The sequence below is a fragment of the Polychytrium aggregatum genome (assembly GCF_025602895.1).
Source record: "Polychytrium aggregatum strain JEL109 chromosome Unknown BJ171scaffold_22, whole genome shotgun sequence".
In the NCBI taxonomy this organism is placed as follows: Eukaryota; Fungi; Chytridiomycota; class Chytridiomycetes; order Polychytriales; genus Polychytrium; species Polychytrium aggregatum.
In genome coordinates this window covers 321,799-338,703 of record NW_026516224.1, presented here as the reverse complement: position 1 = coordinate 338,703, position 16,905 = coordinate 321,799, and the positions used below count along the sequence as shown (strand labels likewise).

At 58.1% G+C, this 16,905-nt stretch overlaps 5 protein-coding genes across 5 annotated transcripts; 2 read left to right on the top strand and 3 right to left on the bottom strand.

Annotated features, from left to right (window-relative positions):
• Window positions 1–218: 218 nt before the first annotated feature.
• Window positions 219–3,565, top strand: BJ171DRAFT_424865 (major facilitator superfamily domain-containing protein; the record flags this gene model as incomplete). Its single annotated transcript, XM_053107689.1, has 11 exons — window positions 219–355; window positions 458–547; window positions 662–737; window positions 931–1,082; window positions 1,327–1,415; window positions 1,585–1,849; window positions 2,219–2,570; window positions 2,619–2,679; window positions 2,956–3,052; window positions 3,214–3,322; window positions 3,497–3,565. 11 exons carry the CDS (start codon window positions 219–221, stop codon window positions 3,563–3,565), a joined length of 1,497 nt encoding a protein of 498 aa, XP_052965916.1.
• Window positions 3,566–4,049: 484 nt separating this feature from the next.
• On the bottom strand, window positions 4,050–5,732 carry BJ171DRAFT_562171 (uncharacterized protein). The gene is made up of 4 exons (XM_053113254.1): window positions 5,367–5,732; window positions 5,067–5,227; window positions 4,714–4,892; window positions 4,050–4,550 (listed from the first exon to the last, which is right to left on the bottom strand). Exons 1-4 carry the CDS (start codon window positions 5,566–5,568, stop codon window positions 4,475–4,477), a joined length of 618 nt encoding a protein of 205 aa, XP_052965915.1. The 5' UTR covers window positions 5,569–5,732; the 3' UTR covers window positions 4,050–4,474.
• A 263-nt stretch (window positions 5,733–5,995) lies between these two features.
• On the bottom strand, window positions 5,996–7,739 carry BJ171DRAFT_508279 (glutathione S-transferase; the record flags this gene model as incomplete). The annotated part of the gene is made up of 5 exons (XM_053111284.1): window positions 5,996–6,476; window positions 6,617–6,722; window positions 6,830–7,236; window positions 7,347–7,470; window positions 7,626–7,739. The coding sequence occupies 5 exons, from the start codon at window positions 7,737–7,739 to the stop codon at window positions 6,196–6,198; spliced, it is 1,032 nt and encodes a 343-aa protein (XP_052965914.1). The 3' UTR covers window positions 5,996–6,195.
• Window positions 7,740–8,379: 640 nt separating this feature from the next.
• On the top strand, window positions 8,380–11,963 carry BJ171DRAFT_424905 (stabilization of polarity axis-domain-containing protein; the record flags this gene model as incomplete). The annotated part of the gene is made up of 7 exons (XM_053107691.1): window positions 8,380–8,501; window positions 8,737–8,846; window positions 10,073–10,194; window positions 10,322–10,786; window positions 10,880–11,214; window positions 11,317–11,617; window positions 11,661–11,963. 7 exons carry the CDS (start codon window positions 8,380–8,382, stop codon window positions 11,961–11,963), a joined length of 1,758 nt encoding a protein of 585 aa, XP_052965913.1.
• A 3,235-nt stretch (window positions 11,964–15,198) lies between these two features.
• BJ171DRAFT_133632 (uncharacterized protein) lies at window positions 15,199–16,899 on the bottom strand. The gene is made up of 3 exons (XM_053105651.1): window positions 16,527–16,899; window positions 16,241–16,330; window positions 15,199–16,063 (listed from the first exon to the last, which is right to left on the bottom strand). The coding sequence occupies exons 1-3, from the start codon at window positions 16,809–16,811 to the stop codon at window positions 15,443–15,445; spliced, it is 996 nt and encodes a 331-aa protein (XP_052965912.1). The 5' UTR covers window positions 16,812–16,899; the 3' UTR covers window positions 15,199–15,442.
• Between the last annotated feature and the right edge of the window lie 6 nt (window positions 16,900–16,905).

Here is a 16,905-nt window from a genome sequence, read left to right as displayed (position 1 = left end):
GAGTCCGCGGGCTTGCTCTTTCCTCCTCTGCATCAACAGCAATCCCATCTCGCCCAGGAAGATCTTGTCTCGCCCTGGAAGATCCTGCTTCGCCCTGGAAGATCCCGCAAAGTCCGTCTGTGCATCCCCAGCCACACCCAAAGCCAAGCCCCCAACAGCCCAAGCCAAACTCCCAACAGCCCAAGTTCTTCTCTGATCGCCACTGCCCAGCTTCTCCCATGAGCCAGCCAAGACATCATCGATCGAATCCATCCGAGCAGGCCCCGCTGCTGCCTGCCGTCCAGGAGAAGCGCGAGCCCACTCCGTTGCCGTGGATGGGCGTCATTGTGGTCTCCATCGTCCTCTTCTGCAACAGGTGCGTCGCCGAATCTGTCGCCAGAGCCCATCCGTGCATCTGCTGTATCCCGTAGCCTGGACGCTCTGCCAAAGCTCATCCCCACCAATCGTGTGTCTCCAGCTTCGTCACCACAGTGCTCTTGCCCTTTGTCACATTCATGGTCGAGGACTTTGGCGTGGCCAAGCGGGAAGAAGATATCGGACGGTTGAGGTGGGCATTCCAGTCCGAGGGGTCCCTTTGCAAGCCCTGGGGATTTCCAATGCCATTCGCTTGCCGTAACCTTATCCGCCACATCCTCCGAGTGCTAACACAGTCCTCTTGCAGTGGCTATATTGTCGCTTCTTACATGCTCGGCCAGCTGTTCTGCTCCTACCCGTGGGGCCGGCTGTCGGATACATGGGTAAAGTACCGGCGCTGCTCGTCTGCGGCCAAACGCCGTGGCCTGCCTGCCTCGCTCGATATTCGATGAATGTCGACCTGCTGCCATGTCCTGCTGCTCGTGTCCTGCTTCTTCCACTATCGGCCGATTCTGGACGAGCTGACTTATCTGCTGCGTGCATCCCTCTCCGCCGCCACTGTCTCGTGCTATTCAGGGTCGTCGTCCCGTCCTGCTGATGGGCCTGTTCGGCGCCAGTATCACCTGTCTTGCCTTTGGCTTTTCGCCCAACTACCATGCGGCCCTGGTCTTGCGCATGTTCTGCGGCGCCATCAACGGTGTCGTCGGCGTCACCAAAAGCTATCTCAGGTACCTGACTCGGCCGCATGCATCCTTGGCTCGGCCACATGCGTCCACGGCCGGGCGACGGTGCTCCACAGCCAGCACCGCCGCTCTCTCACCTAATGTTTGCGACAAGTCACAGTGGATGTCTGGCTTGCCTGCCAGCATCTTTGTCTGACAACCTCTGCTTGGTTCTAACTTCTGCCTCATCTCTCTGGCTTACCATCATCGATCGGCGTCTTACACTCGTCCAACCGCCCGCTCCCTTCAGCGAGATCACGGACGAAACCAACCAGTCCAAGGGCTTTGCGCTTCTCGGACTCAATCGTGCTTTTGGACTCATTGTTGGCCCTGCAGTCGGTGGGTGTTTCAGAGCCCATCTCGCATGACTGTGTGTCGACCTCATTCTCAGCAGCGACGGCTTTTGGATTTTGGTCACGGACGGCCGAGCGCAAAGCGATTAGCTCACGAGCATTGTGTCGGGCAACAACCGCTGACCATCTCCCCCCCCATACGCCTTGCCTGCCAGGTGGGCTGCTGTGTCTCCCAGCTAAAAAATATCCCCAGTACTTCCCACCTGGATCCTTCTTTGACAGATATCCGTACTCGCTCCCGTGCATCGTCGGTTTCGTGATTGCCATGTCGGGCTTTTGCGCGGCCTGGTTCGTTATCAAGGAGACGCTGCCCCCTCGGACTGCTCTGCTGAGCATCGACGACCGCTCCGAGTCGGATGAACTCAGCGATGCCGAGGCTAACCAGCTACTGGAGGGCCCAAATGTCCAGCATCTCCCCGAGTCCCTTGCGGTCGAAGGCCCCGCCCTCCATCGGGTTGAAAGTACAGCCAGCGATACCGACTCGATGTTCCGCCAGCTCATATCTGATCCCAACGCCAGGCGCTCGTCCGAGACTCAGTCACCTTGGGAGCGACTGAATCCCTTCAACCAGATCCGCCGGCTCTCCTACCGCCAGGGCTCTGGTCTAGACAGCTCGCGGCTGCATCGCCTGCACTCGACGTCCTCGGCTGGATACGGCGACCGTGACGAAAGCATCATCGATGTCCCCGTACCGCCCTCGACCTCAATCTTTGCAGTTTGGCGATACAAGATCCGCCAGGCCTGGCGTAGCTTTGTCTACTCGACCTTTGCACCGCGGTCGCTCTTCAGCCGCCCGTCATACGATCAACCCGACTCGGTCATGACGCTCATGCAGGACCGGCGCGTGTTCATCAGCATTGCCCTGTATGCCCTCATCTCGGGATTCTACATCCAGTGGGACGAAGCGCTGCCTATGTATCTGCGGCTGCCCTACGCCAAAGGCGGAGTCAACTTTGACACTACCCAGATCGGCTTTGTCTTTTCCTTTGGCGGTCTGACGCTGATCGTCTATCAGCTCTGGCTTTACGCTCCAATCGAGCGGCGGCTCGGTGCGCTGCTCACCTTCAGGACCGGCATCTTGATGACCATTCCGGCCTTCCTGATCCTGCCGTCGGTGTCTTGGCTCTATGTGACGGCTGGAGTCGATCAAGCCATCGGAAGCGACGAAGATGGCACAAAGCCCATACAGTGGTCGCTGTGGACGATGCTCTTTATCCTCCAAGGACTGCGGACCATGTTTGGGTTCCAAGGTAAGACTGCTGTGCCTCGAGCTCGTCAGGCGCGCTTGAGGCCCTTCCAACATTGCCACGGCTGCAACCACGGTCGCTCTGGGCAAGGACCCGAGTTGCTTGAAGTATATACCCGGATGCCTGGAGACTCCTGTGGCGCTGTGATCGACTCTGTCATTGCGAGACACGCATTTGCACCCTTGATTCTAATGCGACTGTCGCCATTCTACAACGACCTGTCGGCTCTGCACCGCGGCCCTCTGTTGTCCTTGAAATGCTCTGATGTCAACCATGCAGCCATGACAAGCACATTCATCATGGTCGCCAATAGCACCACCGCTCGCTCCAGAGGCTCCATCAACGGACTTGCCCAGACCTTTGCAGCCATGGCTAGGTAGGTGCACAGTCGCGGCCTTGTGTCTCGATCTCGCCGACAACAGGGTCGCTGATATGCGGGCGGCCCCTGCTGATCCACCCTCGCCCCTGATTTGGTTTGATTTGGTTTGATTTGGTTTGATTTGGTTTGATTTGGTAACCTGTGCTCTCGCTCGACAGAATGGTTGGTCCCATCATCGGTGGCACGCTCTTCAGCTGGTCTCTGGACTCGAGTCGGGTCTTCCCCTTCGACTACCACTTTGAGTTTTACTTCATTGCCCTGTCAGCGGTGAGTACCGGCCAGATCCGCTCATGCAGAGCTTGGATGGCGCCTATGTTGTGCTGTTGTGCTGTTGTGCTGTTGTGCTGTTGTGCTGTTGTGCTGTTGTGCTGTTGTGCTGTTGTGCTGCCCAAACCCCTCCGCGTTCCAAGACGCTGACCACTATGTCGTTTCGACGGACAGATCTTCACCTACGTCGTCTCTCTTTACATTGACGATGAAATCAACCACCGTCGATTGGAACTGATCTGAATTACTGAGTGTCGATGCTAGCCTCGGCTCAACAGTCCTTCCTCTCTCGTTTGACCAATGGCCGACGCGGCGCAGCACTTATGCATGTCGTCTCCTGGCCAAGCATTTGACTGGCTTTCTTTCCGGGCCCCTCTTCCCCCCGTTGTCTTGGTCCGTGGCATCTGTTTATGGAGGCCGTGTCGAGCTGGGCCACACGGGGAGTCTCCGAACAGCCTCTCTTGGCAGAGGAAGGGAGAGGAGGGTGAGGAAAGAATACGAACCGTAATATGATGGGATATACCGTGGGTTTGAGCTGGTTGGCATATTTATTCTCTCACTCTTCCCTCTTCAATCACGACTCATGCAGCCTCTTCTGCCCGTACACTTCATGAATATATCTCAGGGGCGAAGGCACTTGCCTTTCCACCCGCTCTTCATCAGCCGAACCGAGTCGGTTCGTTCCTTGATGCGAGATCTGTGCTGCGGTAACCACTTTGTAGAGGTAGGTGCAATATGTGCATCATATCATATATTGACGCTCCAGTTTCGTGTTGGCAGAAGGAGCTGGGGACGTGGTGCATGAACTCGATTAGCTTGGTGGAGTGGAATAAGGAAGGAGTCCATTCGGGATCAAGTGCAAACCCAAAAAGAAGTTTGGAAAACGAGGAGGGAGGGAGGAAGGGAGAACTAGTTACAACTCAGTGGGTAAAGTTGGTGGTGACAAGAAAGTAAAGATGGACAGAATGCTCGATAGCCGTCGATAGAATCGATAAAATGCTTGATAGCTGTCGACAGGATCGATGGGATGGATCAATCGGACGGATCAATCGGATGGATCAATAGGACGGATCAATCGGATGGACCGATGGGACGGATCAATCGGATGGATCAATCATCAAGACCCAGTCTCGATGGAGAGAGGAGTGCGGTTCAAGGTGTGCGAGTGACGACGACGGCGCAGGGTGCGTGGTGGACGAGGTGGTCGCTGACGGAACCCATGAAAGCCCTGTGAACGAGAAAGACATCCAATGACAGGTCAGTACACCATCTGGCAATGACCTTGGAGTCAAATTGCCACCACCAGGCCAGGGGCGGCGCGGATCTGCGATGGCGAGAGCATTCGACTATTTGGCTGCCTGGCTAAATAACCGCCTGGCTGAGTGACTGACCTCTTCAAAGCACCCATGCCGCGCGAGCCCATGATGATCATGTCGGCCTTGATCTCCTCCAGCTTGACGATGATTTCGTCGCGCGGATCGCCGCGCAAGGCGATGGCGCGGCAGGAGATATTACGCTTCAGGAGTTGGCCACCGAACTGCTTCAGCAGCGAGTGGGACTCGAGCTTGTTCTGTCATCCAATGATGGGGGGGGGAGAGGAGAAGCAAAGGAGGAGGGATGGGGAGGGAACTATGTCAGATAACGATGCGAGTCGCGTAGACACCAGCCTCCGGACTCCAACGCATATCTCCGTCAATGCTACAAAGGGGGTTTGGAGGGTGAACTGGTACACGGGCACACTTACGGCCTCCTCGATTTCGTCAATGCGATCGGAAAAGTCCATGTACGAGAATGCCGTCGGGCGGCTGGCTCCGGGGAAGGGGCGGACGTTCAGAAGGACAACCTGGTCACGGGCAACGTCAACGACGTTCTCAAGGGCCCAGTCAAAGGCATATGCGCTGTGATCTAGAGCACGGCGACAAAGAAGTCCGTGTTAGTCACAGACAGGAAAGGAGGCGGGGAAGGGAAGGAGAAGCCGGTGATGTACTGGCAGTAACGGTGCTGAGAACCACGAGCGTGAACAAGGGCGACAGCAGTTACTCACTCGAGTTGTCGATGGCGATGGCAATAATTCGCTTGGGCTGCTGCTCGAGGTTGGGTTTGACAATCTCTTCATGGACAGATTCGGGAAGCGTCGCGACAGGAGCAGGAGCAGGAGCAGGAACAGGAGCAGGAGCAGGAGCGGCCGGAGCAGCAGAGCTCTCGAGAGCAACCTGAGCAGGGGCGGCAGCGTCGTCGGAAATCATGGTGGCGGGAGCAGGAAGAGCGACTTGGAAGGAGTTGCGGGATCGATGCGATCTGCAGGAGAAGGTGCTGGAGATGGTGAGGCAAGCAAAGGTAACAGTGCTGGGAGCAATGTGCGCTGGATGGTGGAACCTGGCTGATATTTATATCGGCAGATGACCCAGCGTGAATCACCTCCAACTCACCAACAGTCAGCGCGGGAGACACGCCGGGAAGAGGCCCGGCGAGAACAGCCGAGAAGAGCTGCCCATGTCGCTCACGAGGCAGCCAGCAGACAGCGCTGAGATCCTGACATGTGCTGCATCGGCCTGCATCGGCCTGCAGCATTGGAGGCCGATGCAACCGCAACCGCAACTGCCTCCGCCGCCGCCGCCCCTCCGCTTCCGAGGTTTGGATTACGATCGAGCAGGGTCAGGGCCCGTCGACAAGTGGACAGATACTGAGTTGTATTCGGCTCGCAACAGCGGATCGCAACAACAGATCACAACTCACATCAACGGATCGCAACAACGGATCGCAACAACGGATCATGGGCTCGCATTCGCAGCCCATCGGGACGAGGCTGCTGTGACGGTTACTCTTGAGGCCCCAAGCTCAGGAGCGGCGAGTCCCGGTGCCGCATCCGCACTTTACTTGTACGGGACGGTCAGATCCATGCCGTTGTTCAGCGGAACGATCTGGTTGGGGTTGATCTGGATGTGGCTCTTGTAGTAGTGTGCCTTGATGTGGACCATATCGATCGACTTGTCGATGACGGGATAGGTCTGGTAGATCTGGCGTGCCCAGCGCACGATGTTGGGGTAGGACTTTTCAATGAGCTTGAGGTTGCACTTGAAGTGGCCGTGGTATACGGGATCGAAGCGGATGATGGTCACAAAGAGACGCAGATCCACAAGAGTGAAGCGGCCACCTGGCGGATCGCAGCACGGCAACAATCCGATGGGAGAGGACAGTTAGCGGCACGGAGTGGTGATGCCGGCGAGCAATGACTCTCGGCTGGCTGCGGTAGAGTGACAACAATTGCTCGCTGCCGATGCAGCCGTCATGTACCAACGAGGAACTCTTGGCTGCTGAGGATGGCTTCGACCTTGTCGAGAGACTCAAACAGATTCTTGCAGTGGTTCTCGTAGACAGCCTGGGCGGTGGCAAATCCGGTCTGCAGAATACACAGTCCGACGCAGTGTCAGCCCCCGGATCCTATCAAGGCCTCATCAGCCAGTCGGCAGAGGAGCCGTACGACTCATGCTGGCCACACCCACAGACCTTGTAGACGCCGTTGTTGATGTTGTCATAGATGAACTGGTTCATCTCGTCAATCTCGGCACGGAGGGACTCGGGATAGAGGTCGTCGACCGAGGGATTGACTCGCAAGGCGCCAAACTCCGAGTTCAAGAACTTGATGATCTCAATGCTCTCGTTGCTGACGATGGTCTTGGTCGCCTTGTCCAGAAAGATGGGGACGGTATAGCGGCCCTGATAGTCGGGCAGGACGGTGTGGTAAATCTGGCGCAGGTTCTCGGCGTTGAAGATGGGATCCAGATCCGAGCCGGGGAAGTTGGAGAAGAACCAGCCGTCCTTGGGCATAACGGGATCAACCGTGGTGATGGTGATGGAGTCCGTGAGACCCAGGAGGAGGATGGTCATGTAGACGGACGAAGCCCAGGGGCAGGCTGTGTCGAGACGCAGCGGGTCAGCCTGCTGGCGGCAAGATCACAGCAATATCAACAGCGATAGCAACAGCAACAGCAACAGCAACGACCGGCCGGCTCGCCAGCCTCACCCTTGGAGATGTAGACATGGTAGCGATCTTTTTCGACGGGATACTGCTGCGAGTCCCTCTGGACAGCGCTTCGGAAGCTGGAGACCTGTCGTCGGAACTCGCCGTCGTTGCTGGCCCACTTGTACTGGAGAGACCCAAAGGGCGAGCCAGATAGATCCAAGGAGCAAGGCCAAACATGAACAAGATCCGACAGGAGCGAAGCCAAAGCATCAGATAAGCGGTTCTTTGCTTGTCGCAGATGAGACACCATGGAGCCAGCCGCAACCCAGGACCGCTTACCAGGGCGGCATCGGCCTTGGCAGCAGTTGCAGAGGTGCTCATGGTCGCAGCAAATACTCGAGAGGGGAAATGTCGGATGGTGGGGCGGTGGAGGGCAGAGAGCAGCGGACGCATCGCAAGTGCGGATTGCATCGAGGATGGGTGCCGCGTGAATATAAATTTGGCTTGTGATGACAAATACATCCAGGGCCGTCTGCGGCTTTCCTCCTCCTCGGGCGCTGCTGCTGACATTCTGCGCTGACGCATGCACGCCCGACAAGTGGGTCCAGCAGACCGACGGGCTATTTCGATGCCCGGCCGGCCGCATCGACATGGATCGACACAGATCGACATGCATTGACATGGATCGATGCGGGTCGATGCGGATCAACGTGGCCTGCATGATATACGCATTGCCTCCCGTGATATCACATTCTATCGCATTATATCGCATTATATCGCACGGCATCGCACGGCATCGCATGGCATTGCAGGACTCCTCGGTCCGTTCGCGCGAATGCTAATCCAACCACCGCTCGGCGGTATGATTGTCCCAGGCCGCACCCGCTCTATGTACCTGCCCCGCGACACAGCCGCGACTGAGCATTGCTGCTGCCGTCCACGTGCCCGGGCCGCGTCCTTGTCCCGCCTGCCTTCTCGCCTGCCTTTCTTCTCTCTCTCCTGATCTTTCCCCACCGCCTCGGTCTCATCTGCCGCTCGCCTCCATCCATCCATCCAACCGTCTGTCGCCCCTGCGCTGCCCCGCCTGCCCGCGATGGAGATTCCCCAGCGGGCTTCGTTTGCCCACGTCGACCATATCATGGTCGCCGACTTTGACATCGACAAGGGCGCATCGCTGACTCATCAGTATCCCACCAAGACCGGAACGCATGAAAAGTAGAGCATCGCCCTTCTCACGACGTGCTGTTTGAGACTTCGAGGGCTGCCGACCGTCGTATACTCGAGCAAACGGCCACCTTGCAACTACAGCTACAACTGTGACAGCGTGCTGCCGCCACAGAGATACATGTGTGAACGGTTCGATAAAGCCGATACCTTCGGCTGGCTCGGCTCTCACACCTCACGCTCACCCCTGTCGCTTTCTTCCCGGCTCTTGCCCCCCCCCTACCAGCATCCTGGCTGAACTGATGCTGCCCGATGGGGCTCATCTTCGAGATGAAGACTGGACCATGTTTTTCATCAACCAGCCAACGCCATCCGATAGCGTATGTTTTCCCGGCCGTGGCTCGCTCGGCATCGGCACCATGAATCTCGCTCTGATCGTCAGGCTCTTTCCTCCCCCAGGACCAGAAATATCGACCCCTGGTCGCCAAGAACTCGAGTCTGTGAGTGCCGCAGATATCTATCTTGTCGGAAACACTCGTGGGCGGCTCGTTCAAGCATCGCGGATACCCAACAACCCTTCGATCCAATCCTCTCATTACTTGCCGCCTCTGCGTCGTGCCTGCCCCTGGCACCCATCTTCTGTTCTGGCGCTGACTGACTGTCTGTCTGTCTGTCTGGGCTTTGCTTTGGCTATGCTCACCTCGCATGCCTTTCTGGATGTAGGAGCGTCCGTCCGACGATTGGAGTTCACGCCTACCGCTGGAACCCTGCCAACCGAGGTATCGATGCCGGCACCCATTCATCCTCAGCCTATCGCGTTTGCTCACTTCCGTCAGACGACCCAGTCCCGTCTCGAGTATTGATCTTGGTCTCTTTTGCGCTTCGCCGATTCTGACCATGTGTCCCTCTCGCTTGCGTCCCGCTACAGAGTGGGTCCCGATTACGCCGTCGGGCCTTACTGTCGTAAGACTCGAGCACAAGCGTCTCGGCTTGTGGGTCGAAGGATGCTCGCAAAAGCTCGCGGAAATGTAAGCAGGCGGCTGCGGCGATGTATGGGTGCTCTCCAGACCCTGCCATGATTCACTCAAACACACACCGAAAGCGCTGACGCATTTCATCCGACAATTGCAATCGATGGGCGTTCAGCACCGACGTTTACACCGAATACCAGCTTGTCGAGCCCCTATGTGTGTGCGTCTTTTCAGAAAAGACAATCTACGGTCAGTAGCAAATCTATCATTACTATTTGCGGTGTGAGGTTGGATCCTCTCTGCTCCTGCGACTCTTGCTGCAATCGTTGAATGTACATGCTACCACACGCTGCCGCCGTTGCTTCGATGCTGACTCCAACGGGAAAACTCCCCATCGCCGTCATCGTCACCGTCACAATCACCACCGCCTTCGTTCCGACAGGCTTCCGTTTTGAGAATGAGGACGACGAAATCCTGATGCTCAATCACATCGACGAGCACATCTCGACCACAGGGCGGTATGCGCCAGAAGAAGGTATGCCTCGTCTAATTCATCGATCCAGCCCCATCCACCAGCCGCAATCAGCTTGACCAACATCGATGGTTCTTCCGTCCCAGATCTGCCCCCTCCCCCACCCTCGGGCAAGCAAGGCAAGCCCCTGATGTATGTCCTGAACCTCGTTCGAACAAAGCATATTGCCGGCGCACGACGAGGCGCTCAAATCAAGGCTATGGCTGTGGCTTCGCGCCATCAGTGGGTGCATGTGTTCAAGGTATGCGCATCCCTAATGCAAGACGGTATTCCTTTGCCGAACCTGCCCATCCAGATGCTGGCTCGCTCTGAACCGGCATTGTTGCGTGTAATTCACACTTTTCCGACGCCTCCGCCTGCTGCTCCAGCCTCTCCTTATCATGGCTCTTGAAGCCTTCTTCAACAGCCCGACCGAGGACATCATCGCCGAGCTCTTCACCTCAATCAACAACATGGACCTGTCCCCAATGCCCCGTCTGAGTCTGATCGAGCGCATGATCATCCGTAACTCCGAGGACCGCACTCTGTTTGAGGAAAAGTTCAACGAGGCCGAAGAGCGTACGCGCACGCTCTCGCTGCCCCGAAGCCAACGGAGCGACCGAGCCGACAAGAAGCCTGAGGGTGGCGACTTCATCCTCAACCGCATGAAGAGCATCAAAAAAAAGAACCCCGGCAGCCACTCGCTTCAGGCCAACATCGGAACAATCGAGCGCACCAAGCAGAAGAGCAAGTTCAACAAAGATCTGCTGTATTTCGAGGCCCGGGTGGACTTTCACGGAGTCCGAGTGCCCATCAGAGTCCCTTTGGCGGCCCTGCCAGAGGAGATTGGCGACGTAAGCAGCCGATTCGCCTCTGTGCACCGAGCGTCCGATACCCGCAGTGCTAACTTCCAAACGTGCTTCCCTCACACTTTGGTTCATCCGCAGTTCTCAACCGCCAAGTTTGTCTCAACGCTCCTGGCATCTGGGATCATGATACCGCCTGTCAACGACCAGACCCAGTACCAAAACGGCGTCCCTTACTACTGGCACCCTCACTTGGACTGCGGAAGCGCCACACACGGACTGATTGTGCTGCTCAATGCCCTCTTGACCGAGAAGCGCGTGCTGTTCATGGGCTACCAAAGACCCGCCGGCGATGTCGCCAACTACGTTCTCGCTGCGTGTGCGCTCATCAGCGGAGGCGGCTCGCTTCTGAAGGGTATTTCTGGACGCTGCTTCCCCTATATTGGACTGGCCGGACTGGACACGCTTTTGTCGGTGTAAGTATCGGTCATCCAATGGCGCTACAACGCCGGCAATGTGTCCGAGATCGCAACGGTTGGCTGTCCCGCGATCTAATTGAGCATATCACCGCTGTCCAGGCCCGGTTACATTGCCGGCGTCACCAACCCAATGTTTGAGGAGCAGACGGGCTGGTGGGATGTGCTCTGCGACATCAACACCGGTAAAATCAAGGTGTCGCCCAAGCTGGAGATCCTGAGCGGCGAGCGCGAGCCCCCCACGCTCCCCAAGGATGTGGAGTGGTTCAAGGCCGGTGCCTGGGAAGGAGACGCGGATTTCATCAAAGAGGTATGTCTAATTGCCATCCATGAGGTCCGTTCTTGGCTGCCATCAAATCTTGCGTCCGAGGCAGCCTTGGCTGCGGACTACTCTCTAATCCCGGTACTCCCCTCCATACGCCGCCCAGATTTCCAACCTGATTCAGTCCCACATGGGCGAGATGTACATCCGGCAGCGCTTCTACGACCGCATTCGCCGCATCCTCGATGTCGCCGCCACCGTCGAGCGTGATTTATCCGAGGACGGCACCACCGAGATTGGCCTCAACAAACGCGATCTGCGCGGCAGTACAGCCACCGAGGGTCTCAGCGTCGGCTTTGGCACCTACTTTGTCGACGACTACGCCAAGAAACGCGAGGTGATGATGCTCAAAAACACAATCGAAGGCTGGAGGAAGACCACAAGCTATCAGAGGTTCAAGAAGGTGGGCATGGTTGCGCGCCGTTGAGCTGCCGAGCTGCTGCTGCTGCCGTTCACCAGGACACATCCTCGCATTTCCGGACCTTGCTCGTCGGCTCTTATTCGTGTGCCCCCTCCCCGCGCATATCCCACACAGTCCTTCCAGACAGATCTGCTGCGACGCAACATCCATGGCATCGACCCGCGTTTCGTCATCTCCTGCCTCAAGATCGGCCGCGGTCTGACCGAGGCGCAGGCTGTCAAGATCTTTGTGGCGCTGCAGGATGAGATCTGTGCAGGCAGCGACGCAGCGGTGCTGGAGCTGCTTGCACTTCTACCGCAGGCCATGGGTGGCTTGTACCCGATCGCCACCGGACTGTTCCATCCGCGCTGGGAGGTCCGCCGATCCACCGTCAAGATATTTGGTCGCCTGGAGTGGCATGCGGTACGTCTGTCCTCGAGGCCCTCCCTCGTTTGCGTGGTTCGGGCGCAAGCGTGCTCTCCCTGTTGACTGTTTCCATTGCTGTGACTTGCCGATCCTCTAGAACGGCTCAAAGTTCATCCAGCAGCTCAACCCATTCATCTACCTGGCTTACAAACGCACGGCGCGAGAGATCGCCATCGCCGAACCCGAGCACTTTGAGACGGACTCGAACGAGAGCCTCTCGCTCGAGGAAGATGCTCCTGTCGAGACCACCAGCTTCCAGGCCACACAGGCCACACAGGCCACACAGGCGCCGGTGACCGTCCAGCCCAGCCGACTTACTGCGTCGCACTCGGGGTCTAACCTCCAAGCAAACGTGACCCAGAGCCAGCCGGGATCGCTTGCCGTGCCGCTTCAGATCAATCGCATTTCCGCTGCTCGAATCTCGCGTGCCTCTGGCATGTCGTCGCGGATGCGCCAGACGGTCAGCATGCTGATCGAGGGTGAGCACGCCCAGGAGCTCCAAAAAGTCCTGCAAGCCTCGATCTCGACCACCAAGATAGAGCCTACGTCCCAGCGAACATCGGTTGTGGCTGCCCGGTCCGAGACCGGGCCCCAAGTCGAGCCCGAGTTTGTCCCCCCGCCTGTCCCTGACCAAGGCGAGGCCTATCCGGGATACCAAGCCCCTGCACAACCTGCCACGGCCTACTACCTGGAAGGAGAGGGCCAGTTGTCCTGGCAGAACAGCATCAAGGCCGGAGCCGCTATCAAAAGCTCTCTCCATTCCCCCGTCAGCGCTGGATCGGGAGACGACATCAAGGGCGCCAATGGTGCTCTGCCTGACTATGTTATCGCTGCCATGTCCGTGAATGCCACTGGGCCAGCCCAGCATAGCCCAGCTCCCCTCATGTCTACCCCTGGGCATCAGTCGCCGCAGCTGCAGCTTTCGTCCATCCGACCAGCGCCGCGCCCCGGTCAAGCCGAGTCCAAGGATGCTAAGGGCAAGCCGAAATGGTTCTCGTGGAAGCGCAAGGACAAGGGGTCGGACCAGGGAAGCAACGCCTCACTCAACAACCCGCCGGCTGACAGCGCACAGTCCGAGCAAATGAGCGAGGTTGTCAAGAAGATCCTACAGGCCCAGCAGGAGCGGCAGGACGCCCTCAAGACCAAGCTCGAGAACCTCAACCAGCGCGACCGAGAATCCCCGCGTATCCAGATGGTCACGATGGAGCCGCAGGCCTGGCACTCGCCCAGCATAGCCGCTGCCCACCTGCCATCTGAGTATGCAGAGCCCAAGCAGCTTGACAGCGACCACGATGATAGTGCGCTGGCATTTGCAAAGCCAGTCTTTGCGAGCTCCTCGTCCTCGACTTCCCTCCACAGCCTTGGAGGACATGGCGCAAGCAAATTCGATGACGATTCGCTGTCCCGAGCCAATCGCTCCCGCTCGAACAGCGTCCAGAGCGGCCGCAGCATCAACACCCAGAACTCGTACACCGCCCCTGCTGGCCCTGTTCCGCCCGTACCCTCTTTGCCGACGGTGACTCCCAAGAAACTCAGCGTAGCCGTCAAGCAAACGGTCACGCCGATGTCGATGCGAACACCAACCCAGACCCAGCGGGTGATCCAGCGCAGCGCATCGGACACCACCTTCTCGTTCTCCAAGGACAAGCTTGGAGGCGACATGACCTTTGCCGAGGTGCAAGCCAAAACCATGGCCGAGAGCGGCGAACACGCCTATGTGCCTACGCCGCCACCTCTCTCAAGCGGAATGCATGATCCCTCCTTCGAGTCGCTCTCCAGACGAACGGGCGTGGGAAATGCCTCTGTCCTCAAGTCCGAGCGGCCTGTGAGCAAGGCTGCCAAGGTTGTTACTCCGATCACAATCCGCCGCTCGCAGTCTCAGTCGAGTACAGGCGCACCTACGCCCAAACTGTCGACCACTCCGGGTCCAGGTCGCGCCCCAGAGAGCCGGCCCTCCCCGGTTCTCATCAAGACCAACTTTGCGCCCCCGGTCATGCGTCAACTGAGCATCAAACAGGTCGAGACCCCGATTTCTCAGACGACTCATTCCCCGCTGACCACCACGCCGATCAACAAGTACCCTACCCCTGGCTCGGAGCGAGGCGAGTCCATCGAGGCCTTCATCGACCACGCCTTTGAGCTGGGCCCACCGAGCGCACATGTCGAACCTACTCGCCCTGGCCCCGCCGTTGAAATACCTCACTCATCCGAGGCGTCGTATGGCCAACCGCTCACTCGCAAGAACACGGCGACAGCAGCTACAACGCACGCGGGACCTGCACCACGGGCGGCTCCACAGACCGCTGTAGTGTCGGCGCAGCCAGGGATGGTCAAGCGCTCCCTCTCTGTGTCCTCAGCCACGGCAACGATCAAGACGATAACGCCGGTCAAGCTGAGCAGCTCGACCCACGTCGCAAAGCCCCATACCATCGTCCACCACCAGCATCCGAATCAATACGGCCCTGTCGACGGCACTGCTGCCGGCCAGCCCGCTGGCGAGCGCATTGTGATAACCAAAGGGTCTACTGCACCCCGCGCAGTCGGGATGCAGAGGTCCAACTCGGGCTCCTTCCGAGACCCCAAATCGTCCTAGCGAAGCTCTGACTGTCGGCTATGAAGCGGCTCTCTCAACCCGGCTGTCCGATATCTGCACCGCCGGCTCGACCAACCACCAATGGTGTCTATTCCAAGTGATTCCAGTTGCGAGGTTTCCTTTGCCGACGGTGGTCTCTGCTGCGACAATTTACTGCCCTCTATTCCCACGCCTTGGGGTCGTCAGCGGTCCTTCGCACCCGCTCTCGATCTTTCTCACCCCCCGCTTCTCCATAACAAGTCCTATAGACGCTTTCTGTCTGCGTGGCTGTCTTTCAAGCGCCCAATACTTCTTTCGCTGTTCTGTCACTGCTGCTAGCCCACTGGTGGTCCCTCGCTGGTTCCGAAGCTGCCCGGAAATCGGGAACGGGGCCAGACAATTGGCGGAAACCGTGTGATTGTCAAAATACAACCCAGCTGTTTGCGACCCCCTCCCAGCTCCTTTGGGCTCGCCGATACATGGACACATCAAAGGAGCCCGTCTGGGATCACTGGTTGCGGGTCAGGCGATTCTTGGAGTGGGCCAGGCGCTGACACAATTGGCACCGGCATGAGAACCCGTACATGTGCTGAAGCCAGCCGTTGCGCTCTTGATCGCTTTTGAATTGATCAATGTCGGTGTACGAGATGAGCAGCTCCTCGCCCTTGCGGATGTCTCTGACAGTCTGGATCTCGATGGCGTTCGAGTCTCTCCAGAAGGGATGGGCGTTAGGCACGCAAGAGTGGTTGAGAAAGGACGACAGGATATACAGGGCTGCCCCGGCCTGGTCCGGCAGAAAGACCCGAAAGACGTTCAGATTCAGCATGGTCATCTTGCGGGCGTACCAGGGCAGAGAAAACAGCTCGGCCTGGCCGGGCTCGGTGAGGATGCACTCCTGGATGCGCCGGTACGACGATTGCCAGGTCTCGGGAATGTGCGCCGGCTCGATCTCGTTGCCGTGGACGAGCTGGTTGATGAGGACCATCGAATCGAAGCTGCCCTTGGTCGTCAGATCATGTAGGATGCGCCCGATGATGTTGGTGATCAGGATCGGGAAGGAGCCGTCCTCTTCTATGTGCCGGTACTGGAGATCGCAGAGCTCCTGGTAACGGGGTCTGGTGTCGAAAAACTGCGATGCCGATGCCGATGCCGATGCCGATGCCGATGCCGACAAGACAAGACAAGACAAGACAGGACACCACAAGATAGGAACTATGAGGCCCAGCTCGGCTATCGATAGGACGGCGCAAGTGGAGAGCAGAAAGCCCACTCCGAGCAGAGGATATCAAGTGCGGCAGCTACTCACGGCTTTGTATTCCATGCTCAACTGCGAGAGGTCGCATGTGCACTGGGGCGAGCTGGGGACATTTGGTTTCCAGCAGCGATGGCATCGGTTCTTGCGATTGGAAGGAGGTGCCCAACCCATGTTAGAAGAAAGGGTGATCCGCATAGCTCCCGGGGCACCCGACAGCGAGGCACCGGTGCATCTCCAGAAGCAGGGCCGCTGGGGCGAATAGAGTGATCCAAGCCCGCCGAATGACACTCCCTCCTTCCGAGATTGCTGCAGAATCGGCGCAGAAGCCCCTGGTCACCTCGGTGTCTCGCAGGACCTCCGCAAATGGGTTCTCCACGATGATGCTTTCACCCGCAGGAATGTTCCTCATCGCATAGATGCCGCGACCCGAGGTGGGTGAAACCAGCACGTCGATCGCATCTGCAAATGGGCTCTTGGACAGGTTGCGCTCGATCTGGAGCCCGAACGGGTGGTCGGCATCCGGGTGAAGCGACGATAGGCTTCGTTGGGTTTGTCCGGTGGTGTGGAAGCAGCGTCTGATCCGAATATGCGGCGATGCCCGGGTCAGTCTCGGCGACAGCATGTTGGCGAAGGAGGAGACGGCCGATGCATTCCAGATCCAGGGCGAAAGCCGGGCCAAGATCGCGCGCGGAAGGGATCAGAAACCTCTTGTCGCC

Bases quoted from the DNA above. Each gene is read 5' to 3' on its own strand.
- BJ171DRAFT_133632 (XM_053105651.1), bottom strand. From the start codon at position 16,811: ATGCTGTCGCCGAGACTGACCCGGGCATCGCCGCATATTCGGATCAGA. The intron at 16,331-16,526 runs GTGACCAGGGGC...TCCAATCGCAAG, and splicing joins AGGTCCTGCGAGACACCGAG to AACCGATGCCATCGCTGCTG. The intron at 16,064-16,240 runs GTGAGTAGCTGC...TCGGCATCGCAG, and splicing joins TGAGCATGGAATACAAAGCC to TTTTTCGACACCAGACCCCG.
- BJ171DRAFT_562171 (XM_053113254.1), bottom strand. From the start codon at position 5,568: ATGATTTCCGACGACGCTGCCGCCCCTGCTCAGGTTGCTCTCGAGAGC. The intron at 4,893-5,066 runs GTAAGTGTGCCC...ATTGGATGACAG, and splicing joins TTGACGAAATCGAGGAGGCC to AACAAGCTCGAGTCCCACTC. The intron at 4,551-4,713 runs GTCAGTCACTCA...TCTCGTTCACAG, and splicing joins GGCATGGGTGCTTTGAAGAG to GGCTTTCATGGGTTCCGTCA.